We start from the raw sequence: 21,397 nt of genomic DNA, 5'->3' as shown, positions 1-21,397 counted from the left end.
TGAGACTGGTATTAGTTTAGCAGCACATATAGGGGGTGTGTGTGGGGGTGTGTGTGACTGTGTGTGTGTGTGTGTTCTGTCTTTGTTTCTGTGAGTGAAGATTCTCATTCTCAAATTATTCCGTCTGTTTGCTAAATTAGTGCACAAGGCCACTCATCGAACTGCTTATGTTCTGGATTTCCATCTCAGGGAGGGGTTGGAGCTCTTATAATTTGGGCGGGGGGAGGTGGGGGGATGTTGTTGTTGTTAGGTGCTGTCGCGTCTCTCCAGGCTCATAACAACCCTAATACAGCAGAAGAAAACGCTGTCTGGCCCGGCTTCATAATGACTGGTAGGCCAGAGCCATGCTTGCAGCCCTGTGTCGGTCCATCTCACCAAGGGTCTTCCTTGTCCACTGCCCCTCTACGTTACCAAGCGTGATGCCTTTCTCCAGGGACTGGCCTCTCTTGACAACAGGCCCAAAGTATGTGAGGTGAAATCTTGCCATTCTTGCCTCTAAGGAACATTCCGACTGTACTTCTTCCAAGACAGATTTATTTGTCCTTTTGGAAGTTCATGGGATTTTCAATCTTCTCCACCACCAATCTAGTTCAAATGCATTGGTTTTTCTCCAGTCTTCCTCATTCAAAGTCCAACTTTCAGATGCACATGAAACCATTGAAAATACCGTGGTGTGCGTCAGGCGCCCTTAGTTCTCAGTCATATCCTTGCTTTTCAACATTTTGTGCAGCATTTTTACCCAAGGCAATGTGTCTTTTGATCTCTTGACTGCTGCTTCCATGAGGATTATGGATCAATTAATTACTCAATTATATATGACAAAATCCTTGACAACTTCAATCTTTTCTCTGTTTAGTATGATGTTATCTACTGGTCCAGTCGCGAGGATTTTGGTCTTCTTTTCATTGAGTTGCCATCCACACTGGAGGCTGCAATCCTACATCAGCAAGTGCTTCAAGGCCCCTCACTTGTAGCCAGCAAGGCTGTGTTATCTGCCTGTCAGCGGTTCTTAATAAGCCCTCCTCCAAGTCTGATGCCACATTCTTCTTCATAGGATAGTTTCTGTGATTATTTGCTCAGCCCTCAGATTGACAACCCTGACGCACACCTTTCCTGATTTCAAACCATGCGGTATTCCGTTGTTCAATTCAAACAACTGCCTTGTGATCCATGTCCAGGTTCCACACGAGCACAATAAAGTGTTTTGTTATTCTCAAGACCATCCAGTGTTTGTGATGATATCAATGGCTGAGTGCTTTTACATAGTCAATACAACACAAGTAGACCTCCTTCTGGTATTCTCTGCTTTGAGCCAGGCTCCAGCTGACATTAGCGATGATATCCCTTGCTTCGCATCCTCCTCTGAATCTGGCCTGATGCCCTGAAATTGACAGCTCCTTGTCAGTGTACTGCTGCAACCATTGTTGGATGATGATCAACAAAATTTGACTTGCACATGATATTGCTATTCTTTAATTTTCGCATTCTGTTGGGTCACCCTTCTTTGAAATGGGTTCAAATATGGATCTCTTCCAGTAAGTTAGCCAAGTAGCTGTCCTCCAAATTTCCTGGCATAGAGGAGTGAGTGCTTCCAATAAAACACACTCCATATTTCCAGGGGGGAAATAATGCTTGACATCTTTTTGTATCTTCCCAATGCAATCTAAAAGTTGAATTTTATTAAACTTTATTAAAATGTATTTAAAATTTTTATTAAACTAAGGGAGGCATGTTGAAAGGTCCTTAAGACCTCAAAAAGAATGGAGTTATTTTCCCTCCAAGCCTGTGTGCTTCTTCTCTGTATGAACACAGTGAACTACAAGAATGTCTTGGCTCACTGTTTTATTATTCATATGAAAATTCAGTTGTAAAGGTGGGAAAAAGGAAAATTAACCCAGTTTTAGTTCAGCTGCTTAAGAAGCAAGCTCTTATATTATGACCAAGGTTAATAATAGTGTTGGCCTCTCTCCTTAAGTATGATACTTAGCAGTGGCAGAAATTGATTCATAAACTTGAAGACAAAACAAAGCCCCACAGCTTGTATTTTTAAAATATTCTTGCTCCATCATACCACACTCACACACCCAAGGTACTGATCCCACTGCTTGCCTGTATGCTCTTACGTTAACGCGGAAAAGATTCGAAGAATCTTTCACCATGATAGGTAGAAATAAAGCTTTAATTATCAGTAAAAAATTATTTTTATACTTCTACACAAAGAAGATCCTGCCATTTGCTATTTAGTTTATTGTTACTACATTCTATATTTATGTTAAATATGTATTAGGTATTAAATGAAATATCTGTTTATGAACCCTTTACAGAATGTGACTCTGGAAACTATTTTATTTTTCATGATCTGTGTACTTTAACATGTAGGAGAGAAGTCTCTTCAGTGACTAATGAGAAGAAAGTCTCTTTAAAACATACTGACAATCGAGTATCTTCGAAGAGTACCAGAAAGAAAGATACGTTAACACACCTCCAGTCTAAGCTGTGGTCATCTCCCTTCTTAAAAGAAGGCACAGGTAAACAGCACTTGTTTTCTTAAATTAACTGGGTTTCAATGCCGCCTCCCATCCTCCATGACAGGGCTGTGGACAGCTCTGTAGATCTGGAGTAAGCCAAGGGAATGAGTAACTTTCCCAATCTCAGACGCAGCCAAATATGGGATCTGTGGCATATATTCCATAAGATTATAATGGCAGGGTATTAAATTCTAGAATGAAATGAGAGTTCATTCCAAGTCCCACTCATGCAACAGCAACTGATCTGAGGCCCAGACCCTGACAGCTTTCTCTTTCTGCCAGCTACGGAAGATGGTCTGTGTCTCTCATTCTTTACTTTACTTTAAGTTCACATTCATTACATTTTAAAAAATGCATTTCAATGCTTATTTATTTAGTCTGAGAATATACATTCCAACTTAATCATTTATACAACTTTAAAACTCTTCTAGTCTCCACCCATTACCCAGTATCAAAACCACTTCCACATTTTAGGTATTGGCTAGGACAGCACCACTTCTTGGTACCAAACTTGTCTTAGTTGTCTGCTATTCCTATAACAGAAATAGCACAAGTGGGTGACTTTTAGCAACAAAAACATTATTTTCTCAAAGTTTAGGTGGCTGGAAGTCCTAATTCAGGTTGTTCACTCAAGGAAGCTTTTCTCTGTTGATGGAAGGAGAAAAATTCTTACCTTCTCTGAGCTTCTGCTCCTAAGCGTATGTCTTGGCATCTCTCTTAACCTGCCTGCGGGCTAGCTTGCTTGTTTAATCTCTTTTCTATCTCAGAAGAGATTGACTTAAGGCACCCCCTCCACTAATAATTGTCTCATTAATGCAGCAAAGAAAACCATCCCCTAGTGGGATAAACCACACAGGATTTTCTAGCGCATGAGGAGGCTTCAAAGAGTTCCTAGAAAGATTCCATTCAGCTTTAACTTTTTTACACCCCTTTGTATTTTGGGGGGGTGGCATACTCAATTCATGACTATTTTTTCAGTGACTACAGAAGATAATTAGAGGTTGTTGTGGTAAACAGCAATGGAAGTGTTCTTATTTGACCTCCTCTGGCATCCACACTCTCTCTTGCTCCCACACTCCATCCTTCACTCCCTATTCGGACACCAGCCATTCCTCCCATGCCACTCTGTCTCTATGCTGGGTTCAATAATTTGTTGTAAGGGCCACACAGAACTCACAGACCATACTTAATAGGGGTTATTGGAGGAGTCAACAGGCTACCACAAGTCAGGGTCAGCAAACAGTAAGGCTAAGTCATTGGTCTCCTCAGCCAGGAATTGAGTCTCAGAAGTGGTCACCCTCTCCGGAGGGTCTTCAGCCCTTGGCCTTGGTCTCCATCACTCTGGCCCACAGTTCCATAGTCTGAGGCAGATGAGAAGGTACCCCACAGTCTCGGTGCTGCTGCTGTGAGCCTCCATGCCACCATCTCGGATGCATCTGGGCTCAGAGGCCTCTACCACTGCAGGCAGAGATCTTGAACGTCCCAAGTCCTCAGGGCTCCTTTCACTGCTGCTGCTTCAAAAATGCCTCATCCTTATAGCCACGGGGTGTGTGTGTGTGTGTGTGTGTGTGTGTGTGTGTGTGCAGGTGAGAAACGACCCATCCCCTTTATTGGTGTCACACACACTGTATTTGCAGGGGCCCAGACAATCATTTGGGGAGACTTGAGTAGAAGAGCCATATGAAGAAATTCCATGCCACCACAGTTGTGATGGGTGCTACAGTGTAAATAAAGGACTCTACTTTAGATTTGTGACATGAACTCCCTAAGCTACCCTATTGTGACCTTCCCCTGGTGACATCAGTGAGCAGGCCAGGGACTCACTGGAAGGTCAGGATGGTTGTGAGCTGATGGAGTCTGCAAAGGAAATGGAAGCAGGTAGGTGGCCTAAATAGCCCAGCCAGCCTACGCTTTGAAGAGCTTAGTACCCCTTTCCAGGGCCGTACTGTGCTTGGTTTAGGGTCAGACGCTTTGAAGAACTTAGAACCCTTTCCAGGGCCGTACTTGGTTTAAGGGTCAGGAGTTTGCTCTTTCTTTTTGGTCTTTGTGTTCTTAACATTGTCAATGGTCTCTAGTTCTACAGGATTTCCTCATTCCCTTCTTTCTGATGCAAGCGTGTCTACATTATTTAGAGTATCCTTCTACATAACGAACAGTAGCTCATGACCAAACCCCCACTAAGAGGGCCTTTCACAAGGTTTGCCAGCACTCAGAATCCTACAAGAAAGAATGTGTGTAGCAGGACTTGAAACCGAAAAGCCTCCACAAAAACAAGAGTCAGCGTCCTCACCCAAAGCGAGGCTGTTAGGGGGCACAGATCGTTTATAAAAGAAACTCATCGCAGTGGACTTACTTTATGTCTGTTAGTAAAAAGTCAGATCAGGCGTGGCTAAGGGTATGGACTCTGGAACCACACCGACTTCCAGATCGACCACTTATTAGCTGTCAAGTAGGGCACGCTCTTTTAAAAAAAATCATTTTGTTGGGGGCTCATATAACTCTTATCACAATCCATCCATCCATCCATTGTGTCAAGCACATTTGTACATTTGTTGCCATCATCATTCTCAAAACATTTGCTTTCTACTTAAGCCCTTGGTATCAGCTCCTCATTCCCCCCCCCTCACGAACCCTTGATAATTTATAAATTATTATTATTTTGTCATATCTTTACACTGTCCGATATCTCCCTTTACCTACTTTCCTATTGTCCGTCCTCCAGGGAGGAGGTTATATGTAGATCCTTATAATTGGTTCTCCTTTTCTACCCCACCTTCCCTCCACCCTCTGGTATCGCCACTCTCACCACTGGTCCTGAAGGGATCATCTGTCCTAGATTCCCTGTGTTTCCGGTTCCTGTCTGTACCAGTGTACATCCTCTGGTCTAGCCAGGTTTGTAAGGTAGAATTGGGATCATGATAGTGGGGAGGAGGAAGCATTTAAGAACTTGTATGTTTCATTAGTGTTACACTGCCCCCCTGACTGGCTCGTCTCCTCCCTGCGACCCTTCTGTAAGAGGATATCCAGTTGCCTACAGATGGGCTTTGGGTCCTCAATCTGCACTCCCCCTCATTTACAATGCTATGATTTTTTGTTCTTTGATGCCGGATACCTGATCCCTTCAACACCTCGTGGTCACACAGGCTGGTGTGCTTCTTCCACATGGGCTTTGTTGCTTCTGAGCTAGATGGCCGCTTGTACCTTTAAGCCTTTAAGATCCCAGATGCTATATCTTTGATAGCCGGGCATCATCAGCTTTATTCAAATTTGCTTATGCATACATTTGTCTTCAGCGATCACGTCGGGAAGGTGTACATCATGGATTTCCAATTTAATAGAAAAAGTGTTCTTGATTTGAGGAATTATTGAGTGGAGGCCCAATGTCCATCTGCTACCTTAATACTAAACCTATAAATATATATGCATGTAGATCTATTTCTCCATCATCATATATAAATATATTTACATGTGTACATGCCTGTATTTAGACCTCTATATATTCAGGCAAGCTCTTTAACTTCGCTGTCCTAAAATTTCCTCCTCTGTCAAAGGCAATAATAGTCTCACCTCATTGGGATGTTGAGAGAATGAGTTAACATATGTAAAATGTTGAGAAGAATGATGGCACATAGTAAATTTATTGGGATAATGTTTGTTAGTCCGGGTTGAATAGAGAAACAAATCCAGAAACACTCATATGTGTGTAATGAGAACTTTATATCAAAGAGTAATTGTTTATCAAGAAAACACCCCAGCCAAGTCCAGATCAAGTTCATAAATTGGATATTAGCCCATATGCCCCATACCAATCTATAAATTCCTCTTAAGACTCATGCAACACATTCAGTGACACAGAATGCAGGAAGATCACAGGCTAGTATGTAGAAAGTTTAGTGGATCCAGTGGCGGTGGAAGCATCTCAGTGTTGGCAGGGCTCTCCACAGGGCTTCTCCAGCTCCATCAGCATAGCCCCATGTAACTTATCAATGTCTCGCAGAGATAGTGGGTCTAGCCTTCAGTGACCTACTTATCTCCGAAGTACCTCCAAATGAGGTCACAATGCAACCTGATTGACAGGCTAAACTCCACCCCTTCACTCTCAATAGTCTCAAATTGACACCAGATTTTGTAACTACCACATAATGGTTATTAAATCATCCATCAGTTTCATGTGTGATAATATTTTAAGGTTTGACAAAATCATTAGGTTTAAAAAGTAAGTGGATTCAAAGAAAAATACTAAGTAAATAAATCAGACAATTCTCTGATATGGCTAAATGAATAATGATAAATGTGCTGAAGTTTAGAAAATGTTCCAATATTGTGCCATGGACTTTTACCTCAAATATTTCTCTAATTCAGTTCCTTCTCTCCATCCCTATTACCTCTTCCCCTTATCATTTACTGCATGAATCATATTTCATCCAGACTTTACAAAGACCTCCAACCGCTTCTTACTCTCTCTGTTCCTCATCAAAAATTCCTTCTACCCTACTCTCCAGGTGTTATTTCAGACATGCAGAGCGGAAACACATATTTCCCTGCTTAAAATATTTCATTAGTATCCCCTTATTCTTAGGCTAACGTCCTGACTCCATGGCTCCCTGGTCGTGTAGTGGTTAAACATTGGCCTTCCTAATTTCAAGATCAACAGTTCAAAACCACCACCAGCTGCTCCACAGGAGAATGAGGGCTTTCCACTTCCATACCCTGTCCTTTAGGGTCACTATGAGTAGGCATTGCCTCTATGGCGTGAGTTTGCATTTTGTTTGGTTTTCCATGGCTCCAGTATCTGCCAATAGTTCAACCCCAGCCCTGACCCTTATGGAACACCAAGCTACTTGGCAGCAACACACACATGCCATGCCCCATCTGGTCTATTTAGACTGACTACTCCCCAAACCGATATGAGGTCCTTCTTAGTTCTGTTTACTTAGTGACGTATCTTTTACTGTATTTTCATGCTATTTTATAATGACCTGTTTTGGTTTTTGCTCTCCAGTTAGCTTGTGAATGAGTAACCCAAGATCGAGTTATGTCTGCTCACTTTTGTGTTCCTTGCACTCAGCACAGTGCTAGGCACCAAATGGGTAGTCTCTAATGCTTATCCTTCATTTTGCTTTGGTCTGTTTCTTAGTCTCATTCGTCTCAGTTTGTTGTGCTGTGGTGGCTTGCATGTTGCTGTGATGCTGGAAGCTATGCACCAGTATTTCACATACTAGCAGGGTCACCCTTGGTGAACATGTTTCAGCAAAGCTTCCGGACTATGAAACAGACTAGACAGAAGGAATAGGCAGTCCACATCTGAGGGATCACCATCGACAACTTTATAAAAAGCAGCACAACATTGTTAGCATCAGAAATCAAGCCGTATTTTGAGTGTCTTTGAACTGGAGGGGCTTGATTTCCGGTGCTAACAATGTTGTGCTGCTATTTTTAAAAATTATTTTAAATGTTATGTAAGTTCTGGTCATATCCAGAATGCTTCCCATTTCTCTTTGTCTCCCTTTCTCTCTGTGTTTGTATGTAGTGTTTATGTAGAAATTATTTTCAAGTATCCAAAGATTAATGACCTACTTAGCAAGAATTTTTTTTCAATCTCCCTAGAGTTATTCTTACTCTCCAAGCTCTTTATTATTTACCTTTTCATAAGACTGACTTAGGAAATATATTTCTGGAGATACTGTAATGTTAATTTCTTTTCTCTTGAATTTATCTAATGTTTACAAAGAATATTCCAATTAAAATTTCAAACACAAAGCAATACTATTGTAGGTTCCGTTTTAATGGTTTGGGGTTTTCGTCTGTCACGTGGCAGTCTTGTTACCTTTTTTTGAAATAGAAACGAGGTAAGGTTATTGCTGTGCTATTTAGTCAAGAAAAAAAATCTCCAGAACAGGAAGCCACACACTGCACTTGTCCATGTGCACATTTGTTATAACGAAGACCTAACCATTTTTAATTTCTGGCATTTCCAATGTTTGATTAAATTATGCTTATTCTGTTTTAGGTACAGTGGGGAAAGATGCAAACGTTGCAAAACAGGTGAAAAATAACAAACACTGCCCTCAGGACACTAAGGACAAACTGTCAGAATCCACAGATGATGATGGTGAAGACGATGCCAATGGTGGAGATGATGAAACCAGTAACCCTAAGAAGGTTACTCGTGCCCCATTAGAGTTAATGACAGAAGTAAGTTTCATTTGTGTGTTATGGTTCAAGAAACCTAAAAATATTGAAATAACTGAATTGTATACAGCCTTGAAGGCAAAAAAATTAAGAAAATGTAAAGCATCTGCCCCACATAGAGATGTTTGCCTGGGTTCTCATCTTTCTTGCTTCTTAGCCAAGTTAGAGATGAAAGATGATTCTTCCGGTGACCTACGCAGTGTTCTCGTAAAGCAGAGGTAGAAGTAAGAGAAGTGTTGGTATAAAACTCTCAAATGAGCCTTAATGTCGAAGCCTTTCTACATAATCAGCACCTGCTAGTTGCTGGGGATGTAGAAGTAAATAAATAAGACAGATTCTTGCCTTTGAGAATTAACAGGCACAAATATGAGGGGGCTTCAAAAAGTTGTGGAAAATGATTTTTTCAATTTCATTTTTCCGTGAACTTTTTGAAGCCTGTGTTAGTCCGGTAGACAAGAGAAACAAATCCATGGACACTTATGGTTTTATATAGATGTAAGAGGATAGTGAAACACAGCACAAAGGAAGATAACAGCTGATTAGTCCACACAGCAGTACAGAGGGCTCCTCCGTTCAACTCACTTCTGTGCAACAGTTAATATACTGGAAGTCCTTCAACTCAGGAGGGTTGCTGGGTCCAAGGTCAAGGAAGCAGACAGCTGAGTCTTTGACAGAGCAATGCAGGCAGTCCAGCCACAGGCTGCAAACAGCAGGGGTCTCCATGTGGCTTCTCCAGCACCCAGGGCTGCATCAGGGTTGGTCCATGTGGCTTCTCAGGAATGTCTGGCAGGAGGCCAGCCTTGTCAGTAGCGAGTCTCCAAAGGAGTGACCTGAGAGAGATCAGTGTCTCCCACTTCCAAGGAGGAAAAGACAAGAGTTCCCAGAATTCTCAGGAGAAGGCCAGGCCTACACAGAGGCCTCATTGGTGATATCTTGTTTGAGAGGCTAGACTCCACCCCTTCACTCCTAATCCTCAAAATTGACAAACGATTATATAACTACCACAAAGCCCTCATATAATGAAATACAATACAGCGATATACATGCTAGAGGAAAAAAAAACATCGTGTTCACTGGGAACAAGCAAGATTAAATGGTGATTGGGAAAAGAAGGGGGAGAATAAGGAATAAGGGAAAGATTTTTAGAGGAAGAAATATGAATAAAGTCTTATAAACTTGAAGGGAGAAGAACTGAAGGAATTCACCTGGCAAACAAGTAGAAAGGTATTTGTGGTATGGGAACAGCATGGGCAAAACCTCAGAAGCCTGAAACATCACACTAAAATAAGTATCATAATCATCTACTGATAATTCTGTGGAGAACAAAACTCTTTCACTGTACCGGTTGTGGTAGCACAAACAGCCCTTAACTAAGATGAGAAGACTGATAAAAAGTTAGTTGAAAAATGAAATTTTTAAATGGTGGCATTTCTCTGTGAACATTTTGAAGTCTCTTTAGATGTTGGAAGAACCTTCTAACAGTATGTTTTCACTTCTACATTCTCATCCTGTGCAATATTGTCATGTTTTTCACAATGTAGTATTTTGTTTTAAATGATCACTTATCTAGTAAAAAGACTCAAAAATTGTATAACAATTTTTTACCCACATATACCTGTATACACACATACACATGCATACTTTTGTGTATATCCAAATTTCTATTTGATAGAATTTTTTTGGGCCTGGCCTCAAAAAATGTTATTCATATTTCTTGTGATATAATTGTGGTAATGATGAATTCTCTTAGGCTTTGTTTATCTGAAAAACTCAAATTTATCTTCATGTATGAAAGATGATAGCTGAGTATAAAATTCTATTCTGACCTATTGGGGCATGTGTTTTATTTTCTCAGGACTTTTGAAAAATTACTCTATCGTCCAGTGGCATGCATAGTTTCAGATTAGATGTCTACAATATCTATCTGTATATAATATCTGTGTCCACCTTTAATTTTTTTTCTCTGCATTTTTGTTTGGAACAATTTTATTATGATGTGTCTTGCTTTGTTTTTCTTCGTGTTTCCTCTGTTCCTTTAGATTCTTGGATCTATCCATTTATAGTTTTCATCAGATTAGGAAAATGTCCAGCTAGTAATTCTTCAAATACTTTATCTAACCTTTCTTTCTCCTCTCCTTCGGGGCTTCAATTTCACATGTTAGACCACCAGATATTGTCCAAAAGATTACTGATGGTTTATGTATTTATTTGTTATACTCTTAGAGCAGTAGTAGATTTATAGATATAAGAACATTCCCGGGAAATAATTAAAATCATTGTAAGCCTTCATTTTTTTCAGCTACATATTTTCAAAGACTGAATCTGTACCAGAGAAATACTAATATAAACTGATTGTCTTTACTATCCGTGCCAGTTAAATCAACTTATTTCTTCTCAAATTGAGAGGGCGTACATGTACAGTATGCAGGCGAGCAGAAAGCAGTACACTATTCCATGCTACTTTGTCATCTTGCTGTTAGCTGCTGTTTAGTTCGCCCCTGGCTCAGTGATCTCTTGATCACAATGGAACAAAGCACTGTCCGGTCCTGCACCAAACATATACTTGGTTGCAGATTGATTGGACCATTAGAATCCATAGGGTTTTCAATGGCTGTTTTCAGAAATAAATCACCAGCCCTTTCTTCCTAGTCTGTCTTAGTCTGAAAGCTCTGCTGAAACCTGTTCAGCATCATAGTAACACACAGGCCTCTACGAACAAATGGATGACAACTGCATATTGAGGTGTGTTGTCACGGAATCAAACCTTGTGGATTCTACATTCCACAGAGAAGACGGCAATTCTACCACGACAGCAGCAATGTCCCTCTCTCCTTACCATGTTGTTATCAGGTGCCTCCAGTTGATTTCAACTTACAGAAGCTGCCTCCTAGGGTTTTCTATACAGTAATCTTTATAGAAGCAGATCTCCAGGTCTTTCTGCACTGATCCCTCTTGGTGCGTTCTACCATCAGTCTCTCCATTAGCAGATAAGATGTTCCACCAGGGCTCCTTACCTTTCCATAAGAGGTTCTTAAATATCCTCGATGATTGGTTAGGGACTCACTCATGGCAAAACGTGTGTAAATATTAAAAGCAAAATCATCAGGGATGGAATATTTTCTAAGGGGTTCATCACATACTTAAATTATCTCTGAAACAACCTCTTAATGAGTTTTTTAATGTTTTCCAGTTTTTGAGAGCAGAAATGGACCGAGACTACCATCTGGCGAAAAAATTATGTCAGATGAGTAAGTACAATATATGTTTATACTTTCCAGTCTTTTGTTACTAAGTAAATTCCATAATATGTTAGATGTTTTCATTATCATAAGGCTAGTGAACTCTCTGTAGCATTTCAGTAATTCCCTGATAGCAAATTAGGTCCTCTGGTGAGAGGGCTGATTGGAACTCTGCAGGACCTTTAAGTGGAATAGATTAATTGGTGCATTTGGATTATGGTATGGGCAAAGAATATTGAAATACCATGGGCTACTGAAAGAACAAAGGCATCTATCTTTGAAGGAGGACAGCCTGAATCCTCCGTAGAAAGGAAGACGATGAGACTTTGTCTTACGTGCTTTGGACATTTTATCAGGAGAAAGAGGAATAGGATATCACACTTAACAAAGTGGAGGTCAGCAAGAAGATGGATTGGCACAGTGGCTGCAACGATGGGCTCAGGCATAACAATTGTGGAACCGGTGCAGGTTGATTCCATTAAGCGTAGGATTGCTATGAGTTGGAACTGACTCAGTAGGACCTAACCACAACAATTGCCACCACTGGCAAGTAGGTCAAAATCCTCACCCTCCTGATGGAGGACTAGTAACTGTTTGTCTTCAGAGAAAGCATAAAGAAGTGCCAGTTACTATAGCAGTCAAACCTCACTTAGCACGTAGTTCCACAACTATTTGCAGTGCCCCCATGAACCAGGCTGCGTTCTAGGCCATTGGAAATACGGCGCCCAATCATTCCATATGAGTAGGAGAGTAAACCATCGGAGGGTTTTGAGTAGATAGGTGACATCATCTGCCTTAGCTTGCATTCTGCCTGGTTTTTAGTGGTTTGGCTTGACATTCAGAATAGTTGTTTTGCCTTGTACTTATACTGTTGTAGGATTTACTGCTTACAAACCTACAGATCACATTTTTCATTTTAGAAAGCCACTGACTGAAGCTTACAGAATATATGTGCTGATGTGCCCATCTGTCAGTCTCTGGTGCCCCGCTCATAGGAGCAGGCGCTCAATAAAATGCCTGTGGCCTGACTGGAACCAATGAATACCCATTAAGTGCCAGGCCAGTGGGATGAAGAACCTCAAACCAATCCATCTTCACAGGGTTATCCCATTTTACAGTGCCCTCCCTCCCTTTCTCTCTCCCCCTGCTCCCAACAAATATTAGGAGAGGATGTTAAAAATTTGTGGGAGAATTCCATTAGCTTGTGATTCCATTTTCCCCACAGACTTTTGAAGCCCCCCTGTATGTGGAGCCCCTACTCTGTGTAAGCTGAGAACGGCACACTTGCTCTAAGCCCTCTTGGGCTTGACATCACGCAGAGTTTAGTTTGGTTTTCACCCCTTCTGGCTCACCTAGTAACTATTCACTCTAGTTGAGCGGTCCTCAACCTTCCTAATGCCGCGACCCTTTAATGCAGCTCCTCATGTTGTGGTGATCCCCCAACCATAAAATGATTTTCGTTGCTGCTTCTTAACTATAATTTTGCTACTGTTAGGAATCGGGCAGCCCTTGTGAAAGGGTCATTTGACCCCCAAAGGGGTCGCGACCCCTCAGGTTGAGAAGCGCTGCTCTAGTCTATCAATATCAAATAGTGGTTCCTCTGCAAATAGGAGTTCCAAACAAAAAACCCGCTGCCACTGAATGGACTTCAACTCATAATGACTCGATGGGACAGAACAGACCTGCCCCCTATGGTTTCCAAAGCTGCCACCTTTACAGAAGCAGACCCTCACATCTTTCTCCCACAGAGCCTCTGGGGGGTGCCCACCGCCAACCTTTGCGTTAGTAGCTAAGTGCTTACCCACGGCAGCACGAGGGCTTCTTAAACCCAGAATTCAGCAGCGGGCCCTAAGACAAGCATTGTGCTCTGGGAGCCAGCTGAGAAAAAAGATTGCTTTCAAGAGGGATAAGCTGTGCAAATAATCCCATGGGGGTGGGAAGGGGGTGTTGGAGGTACCATGCAACACAAGATCGGATAATACAGTAAAGTTATTTGGTCTGGCTCGTCGACCCAAGTCTTTGTAACTCCCACCAGATGATTGGGTGAGACCATGCAAACAGTCTTGTGTGCAAGACTACAAGTGGGGAATGGTCAGTTTTGCCATTCAGCTGGGTAAATAAATGAGCCAGTGCAGGAGCAGGGAGAGAATCCTGTGACCACCAAGAAAGAAGAGCCAGCAATGGGGCACACGTGAGATCCCAGCCCCAGCACCCAGACCATGAAACAGAGCAGAGGAGCCATGCGGAGTCCATGAGGCAGCGTAGCAGGTGGGTTTCCTGGTCCACAGAGGCAGAGGCCAAGGGATCACGTAGCTAAGAAGACATGCCTACTAGCATGACTGAGAAGCAACAGTGTAGACAGAAGAGGAGTAGCTTTAACATTTTGTATCCTGTTCGCTTCCCTAGTAAATCCCGAGTATTGCCCATGCGCTCTGTGTAGCCATTGCAATGAATTATCAAACTGAGCAGCGAAGTAGAGTGGCCTGGGGAGGGATACTGGTCTCAGAATAGGATAGAGAGGGATGGAAGGTGGAGGCAGGGTTGACTTCTGCCTCATGGCAATCAGCCTTAGGCTAGGCCAGGGCTGGAGTCACATTCTCCTCCTTTGTGCAGCCAGAGCTCAGACGTGGCCTCCACAGATAGGCTTGAAGCAGAGTTCCATGCTTCATGACACATTAGGGAGAGTCTGGTGGCACTGTGGCACAAGCAGTGGGCTTGTAACTGCAAGATCAGTGGTTCAAAGGCACCAGCCACTCAGGAAAAAGATGAGACTGATGGCTATTCCCATAAAGAGTTTGTTTCAGAAACCCTACAGAAGGCTACTGTGATTTGGAATCAACTCAATGACAGTGGGTTTAGGTTTAGCAATGCCCAGTAAGGCTCCAGGAAGAACGGAGAGTTGGAAGGAGACACGCTGTCTCAGGAGGAACTGACAAATGCTTGTTTTCTTAATTATCATGGACCTTAAACGATCTTATCTCTTAATATCTTAAACCTAAATTCTTGTAGGACACATATTTTTTGTCTCTTTTTCCACCATCTGAGCTTTATATGTACACTTATGTATCCCAAGTGGACTATATATACATGCATATTTTATATGTGTGTATTGAACACTTATGATGGAAGCATTCTTGAACATATGATTTAATGTCTCAAACAATTCTATGGAGCAGATGTCATTAACCTCACTTTACAGTTGTGGAAACAGGTGTGGAGAGGAGAACTGCCTTGCACAGGGTCACAGAGCTACAATGTTAGAAAGTCGGGCTCAGAACCCCGCTTGGACTTGAAAGCCTGTGACTTCCCCTGCATTCCGTTTCCCATTGAGTCGTAGGCATATACGCCTGGCCAAGACAGTAGAGACTAAAGAAAAAGACAATTTCATAGATTGAAGAGCCTGGAAGTGGCACATGTGGTTGACTGGGATCTTTATTTTATTTATGTCTAAGGCAATTCATTTGTATAACATAATGCGTTCTTCTCCCTTCAGAAATGTTTTGCATATCCATTTTCTTGACTGAAGCTATGTTTTTTTGCTGTCCATTTTCAGTGCAGTTGTTTATATCTTTGCTTGGCTGGAGGGTTTCCCATCTGGTGTCCCAGATACCCTGTGATTTCTTTCTTTATGTTTTGCCTTAAAAAAATGTGTATTTGTTTCCCCCAGAAATTTTATCTGTTGGCAAAGGCTGGAATTTTATCTGTCTTCCACAGAGTTTTTATATGGCCCTAATATTTCCTCAGCCATTTTCCTGCTGCCTCATGCAGAACTGCTATCTCGGCTCCTGCCATTTCCTGCCAGGCATTGGAGGCAGCCTGGAAAAATGGTTTTTAAATTAGACTGAAAGTCAAAAGCCCCAAGTCCTTTCGTAGTTCATTTCATGATTGACTGTGAGGCTGTGCAAATCAATCTTCCTATTTCTTGGTCACTTCACCTGTAAGACAGGAGGCAGAGGCTCAATCCCATCAGAGCACCACACCTCTGCTCACAGCACAGGTGCCCAGGCTTCTAGGATACATGTAGGCCCTGAAAGACCTACTGCATCCGTTAGCATCATGAATGTGTAAGAATAGTGGCTTCAAAAGAAGAGCTATTTTTCTCATCACTATAAATCTAATACAGGAAAATGCAAGTGGGTCTTTCAGAAAGGATCGTTCCTGAAAGAGTTGTCCATTTTACTTTAAATAAAATAGAGGACCCTTTGCTATTGGCCTACAGTATCATTTTATCTGCTTCCTAATCAGATGTCCATATTCATTCATAAGTTTTCTAATGGTCTGGGGGCTTCTTCTGTCCCTGGAATGCTGGGGATGCAAAAGTGAACAGGATGGACATACTCTCGCTCCTGATTGCCCCAGTCTAAAGATCCCCTAGACAGCAGAACCTCCATGCTGCCCTGCTGTGGTAGTGACATAATCTGGTGTCAACTTGAGACTATTCAGAGTGAAGGGGCGGAGTTCACCCTGTCAGTCAGGTCGCAGAGGCACTTATGAGTGTCTCTGAACATGTTTCTCTAGTCTACCCGACTAACACACCTGCTCCAGTCCTTCAGTCAGACAAAAGCATCTACTGAAAGCTTGGACAGGAGCCACGCTTTTCTCTAGGTGCAGAATCACTCCAGGACGGTAATTTATTGTCCTCAGATGTGGCTGAATTGTTTACAACTTAGAGCCACGCCATGTCATCAGAATGAAACACTGCCTGGGCGTGCACTGTCCTCGTAAAGGTTGGACCACCATTGCAGCCACCTTGTCAGTCCATCACGCTGAAGACCTTCCTCCTTTTTGCTGGCCCTCTACTTTTTCAGTCAGCATGCCCTGCCCCAAAGACTTGTCCCTCCCAATAACATGTCCAAAATACATGATACAGAGTCTCACCATCCTTGATTCCGAGGATCGTTCTGGCTGTACTTCTCCCAAGATAGTTTTGTTCATTTTTCTGGCAGTCGATGGTCTAGTCGGTATTCTTTTCCAACACCGCAATTTGAATGCATCGATACTTCCAATCGATAGTCCTTGTCCTGCTTTCACGGGAGTGAGGCAATTGATATGATCAAATTAATTTAAAAAAACAACAACCTGTCATTGAGTCAATGCTGACTCATCATGACCCTATACAACAGGATAGAACTGCCCCTGTGAATTTCTGAGACTGTAACTCTTAATGGGAATAGAAAGCCCTTTCTCCTGCAGAGCAGCTAGTGGTTTTGAACTGTTGATCTTGCAGATGACAACCCAATGTATAACCACTACTGATAACTATCATTCATTCAACAATTTACCAAGGGCTGGACTAAGTGCTTTATGTACTGTGTTAGTCGGGGTTGAGTAGGGAAACAAATTCATAGACACTCATGAGTGTATAAGAAAGCGCTTTATATTAAAGGAGTAATTGTATATTAAGCAAACATCCCAGCCCAGTCCATATCAAGTCTATAAGTCCGATGTTAGTCCATATGTCCGATACCAATCTATGAATTCCTCTTCAGACTCATGCAACACATGCAGTGACGTCAAATGCAGGAAGATCACAGGCCAGTGGGTGGCAAGTCTTGTGAATCCAGTGGCGATGGAAGCATCTCAATGCTGGCAGGGGTCTCTATTAAGTTGGACGCAAAGATAAACCGAGGCCAGGCCAGAGAGAAGGAAAAGGGGAAGTTTATTCTGCTCCTCCTGGGGAAATTCACAGGCTCCAGCAAGGAGTAAGTGAAGTCACACTGCCCAGTCGGGAGTGGGGAACAGAGAGGGAGAGAGACGGGAGCCCAGAACTCCCGGCTGAGCTCCATGGGCCCCCAGTGGGGGCCCCGAGAAGTCATGCTTATTTGTGGTGGAAAGCAAGTTTTAAGCTGGGCAGGAGGGTAAACAATAAAGGGATGGGGGAGAAATTGCAGGTGGGCAAACAAGGAAGGAGGGGGTAGAAGTTGCAGCTGCAGAGGCTTTAAAGCTCTATCCATAAAAATTCCAAGGTAGGGTGGTGCCTTGATGGTTCTGCCTGATGCCGAGCAGATGGCTCATTGATCTGGGGCCCTTTGAAGTTAGCAGACAGGCTTCTCCTAATGTCCCTCAGCAGTACCTGACCAAACAGTCTCCACGTGGCTCCTCCAGCTCCAGAGCTCTGGTGACAGGCATGTCAACAGGAATGTCTGACTGGGAGAGAGTGTATGTTCTGCCGCCACACCAGCAAGCTGTTTATCTCCTTAGCATCTCCAGATGAGGTCATCAAGCAGTGACTTGATCCATGGGCTAAACTCCACCCCTTCACTCAGTAGTCTCCAAGTTGACAACGGGTTATATAACTACCACATCTACATGATCTCCATGATCCTTTAAAACATCACCCAATATCATAGTTGATATTACCATTAGGGAAACTGAGGGACAGAGATAATAAATATCTTCTCCAAGGCCACCCAGCTAGGCATCCACAGCCAGGATTCGCATCTGGTCATCTTTTTCGGGGGCCGCACCGGTCGGCACCTCATGGAGCTCAGGCTGAAGAGCAACCCCAGCACTCAACTTTTACAAACTCTACTGGCTTGTAAAACATGTACCAAGAATGTTTTATCTGTCACCCAGAATGGATATTGCTAGGCTAAGTTCTAAAAGCAGATACCTTTCCCCCACCCTGAAAATTGACAGCTACCTCTAGTTTGGCTTAAACCATGGGAATATACCTGATCCTGTAGTCCAATCCCCTGGGGAAATCCCAATTCCAACATGAAGTTTTCTATCAGTTGTGTTCCAAGTACTAGTTTAGGATTTCGTACATTTTCCACCAGAAAGGAATCCATGGCCAAATATGTTTGGAAAAGCTACATTTTCCTCTGCAAGAATCATAATACTCATGCGCATGTTAATGGTTCTATAAAATGCTGCAATTATCTCTGACTGTAAGCTCTGCTTGATTAACTTTATTCAACCTGGTTTCCCAAATCACTAGTAACATCTTAAGAAATGAGTGTCTCAAGGAAGGAGTTGGAGAAACTGAGCTAGAAACAGAGTTAGCCTTGGAGGAAGATTTAGATCACTGATGATGTGTAAATTTTAGTCCAAGTTAAAATATATAAAGGTGTTTTTTTTTTGTTGGAAATCTTAAAAAATGTATAAAATACCTATTTAAAAACAAGCAAACAAATTCGCTACTGTCAAGTTGATCCGGACTCCTAGTGACCGTATAGGATAGAGTAGGGACTACCCCATCGATTGTCCGAGGCTGAAATATATTTTAAAATCATTTTCTTGGTGTATATTTCACATATCAAATTATTTAAACATTAAAACAAGTAAGGGTTGTGCAGTCATCACCACAATCAATTTCAGGACATTTTCTTCTCGTACTCATTGCTGTTAGCTCCCTATTTCCCCCCTCCCTCCCCTGCCAGCTACTTTCTCTATAGATCTACCTATCCTGGACTGCATACTCAGAAAATCATTCAAAAACATAAATAGGAAGCAAATAAGCAAACAACAGCAACAAAAACCCAACAACAATGACTAGACAAAACATTGAAAGCCTGAATAAAAAAGAAAGCAGAAAATATTAAAAACTGAAACAACTTTAAAATGGGTCAGAAGGGAGATCAAATGATAAGGTGTTAGATTTAACCTAACTGCATCTGCCACAATCCACTTTACACAGTGCGCTCTGTCTGATAGCAAAGCTATTCACATCCCATGACTATGGTCAGAGGGGATTTACTGGAGGCCTAATCCATGGGGGGGACCCTACAAATGGATTTTGGGTTTCCACTGTCATCCAAAGCTTTCTGTGAACCAGGTGTTTGCCATTTAACCGAGGCTGCACTCGTGATGGAAGCAGGATGCTACCGCTCTCCTTCAGCGTGGCTGACAGGTTGCAGCTGCCAACCTTTGGTCTAGCATACACATGCTTAACACTTCACCAGTAGGCACCCTTGAAAAGACACGGAGAGGTGGACACTCCATGTTCTTTAGTCCAATGATCTTACCTTTTGTTTCCATCTTAAGTTTTCTCACTAGTATTTTAAATTCTGAACCAATTCTAGATTAATGATAGTTTTATCAAATGTTCTCTGCAAGTTACCTACTTTTTTTTCTCTCAAAAGAAATTGATATTACCTCTATAGTGGACCAAGGATATCTATAAACCTTTGATATACGAGGGGATTACACCCCCCCCCCAACCCCCAAAAAACCCAACCAGAATTGTGCTTTCATAGTATGCATTTTTCCTGCTAGGCAAGCATCAAGCAACTTGCTCTGAGTTAGGGCAACCAGTGGTATCACCTGGGAAGGTTCTCTCTGGTCACAGTGAATTTTTTCAGAAAAGCAGTTTTGTTCAAACCTCATTTTTGTGATAGCCAATTTAAGAAAACAGTGTGCGGCTGTTAAATTTTGTTTCCTGCTTGGGAAAAATGCTGCAGAAATTGTTGTGATGCTGAACACAACTTACAAGTACAGCGCTATGGGGATAACTCAAGTATACAAGTGGTTTCCTAATTTCAAAAAAGGTGAAATGTCAATTGATGACAAACCTCATTCTGGACTTCTATCAACCTCCCAAACAGAAAAAAAAAGTCAACTCAGTGCATTTGGAGTTCGTTCCACCAAGTCAGACTGTTAGTCAAGCTTTCTGTTTAGAGTAAGGTGACCAGATTTTAACATTGGTAAAGCGGGACACCATTGATAAAACTCATATCCTGGCAAAATAGCCACATGGCAGGTGAAAACCGTATCCCCTAGCTTGTGCATTCTTTCAAAAAATCAGGACTTTTAAAAACGCCGCAGGACACGGAAAAAAATTGTTAAAAATCGGGACTGTCCCGCCAAAAGCAGGATGTCTGGTCACCTTAGTTTAGAGATTCCGCAAAGATTGTAGAACACTGTGACCAAAAAAGGCCTGATTTGTGGCAGATGGGGGACTGATTTTGCCACCACAACAATGCACCTGCTCACGCAGCCATCTAACTGTGCCAGTTTTGGGCACAAAACAGCCTGCCTCTCTTGCTCCACGCACCTGACTCACCTGACCTCGCTCATGTGACTTCTCTTTGTTTCCGTGAATGAAGAAGGACGTGAAACACAGCAATTTGATGATGTAGAAGAGGTAAAGAAAAAAAAATGATGAGTTTGAAAACTGTTTCCAAGAATGGAATTGCAGATTTGACAAATGTAATGGAGAGTACTTTGAAAGGCTGTTTTGTTATTATATATATATATATATATAACTTGTATGAATGAATGAATTTTGAGTTCACACTTAACCATAAGCCCTCACAAAAGAACGATTAATTTTTATGATGTGGCCCTGCTCAAGGTTTGCCCTCATGAAGGTATCGTGCTGTAACTGAAGCTATGGGTGCTATTGCAAAGCATAGTCAAGAAAGCATATACCTGGCTGTCAGAAATAACAGCATCTGGGGTCTTAAAAGCTTGTCTTTTTTTTTTTTTTAACATTTT

The 21,397-nt window shown here is 42.1% G+C and overlaps 1 protein-coding gene across 1 annotated transcript in view; it reads left to right on the top strand.

Moving 5' to 3' along the window:
* The window catches only part of ERICH2 (glutamate rich 2), a 35,122-nt gene that overhangs the window by 9,679 nt on the left and 4,046 nt on the right, over positions 1–21,397 (top strand). Inside the window, exons 7-9 of the mRNA XM_045299338.1 lie at positions 2,380–2,528; positions 8,539–8,723; positions 11,911–11,968. Coding sequence (XP_045155273.1) covers positions 2,380–2,528; positions 8,539–8,723; positions 11,911–11,968 — 392 coding nt within the window. The remainder of the gene's footprint in view (positions 1–2,379; positions 2,529–8,538; positions 8,724–11,910; positions 11,969–21,397) is intronic.

The sequence above is a fragment of the Echinops telfairi genome, unplaced genomic scaffold (assembly GCF_000313985.2).
Source record: "Echinops telfairi isolate 266 unplaced genomic scaffold, ASM31398v2 ScPeMD7_4;HRSCAF=17, whole genome shotgun sequence".
Classification (NCBI taxonomy): domain Eukaryota; kingdom Metazoa; phylum Chordata; class Mammalia; order Afrosoricida; family Tenrecidae; genus Echinops; species Echinops telfairi.
Note: the sequence above shows the minus strand (reverse complement) of the source record. Positions and strands in the feature narration are given on the sequence as shown.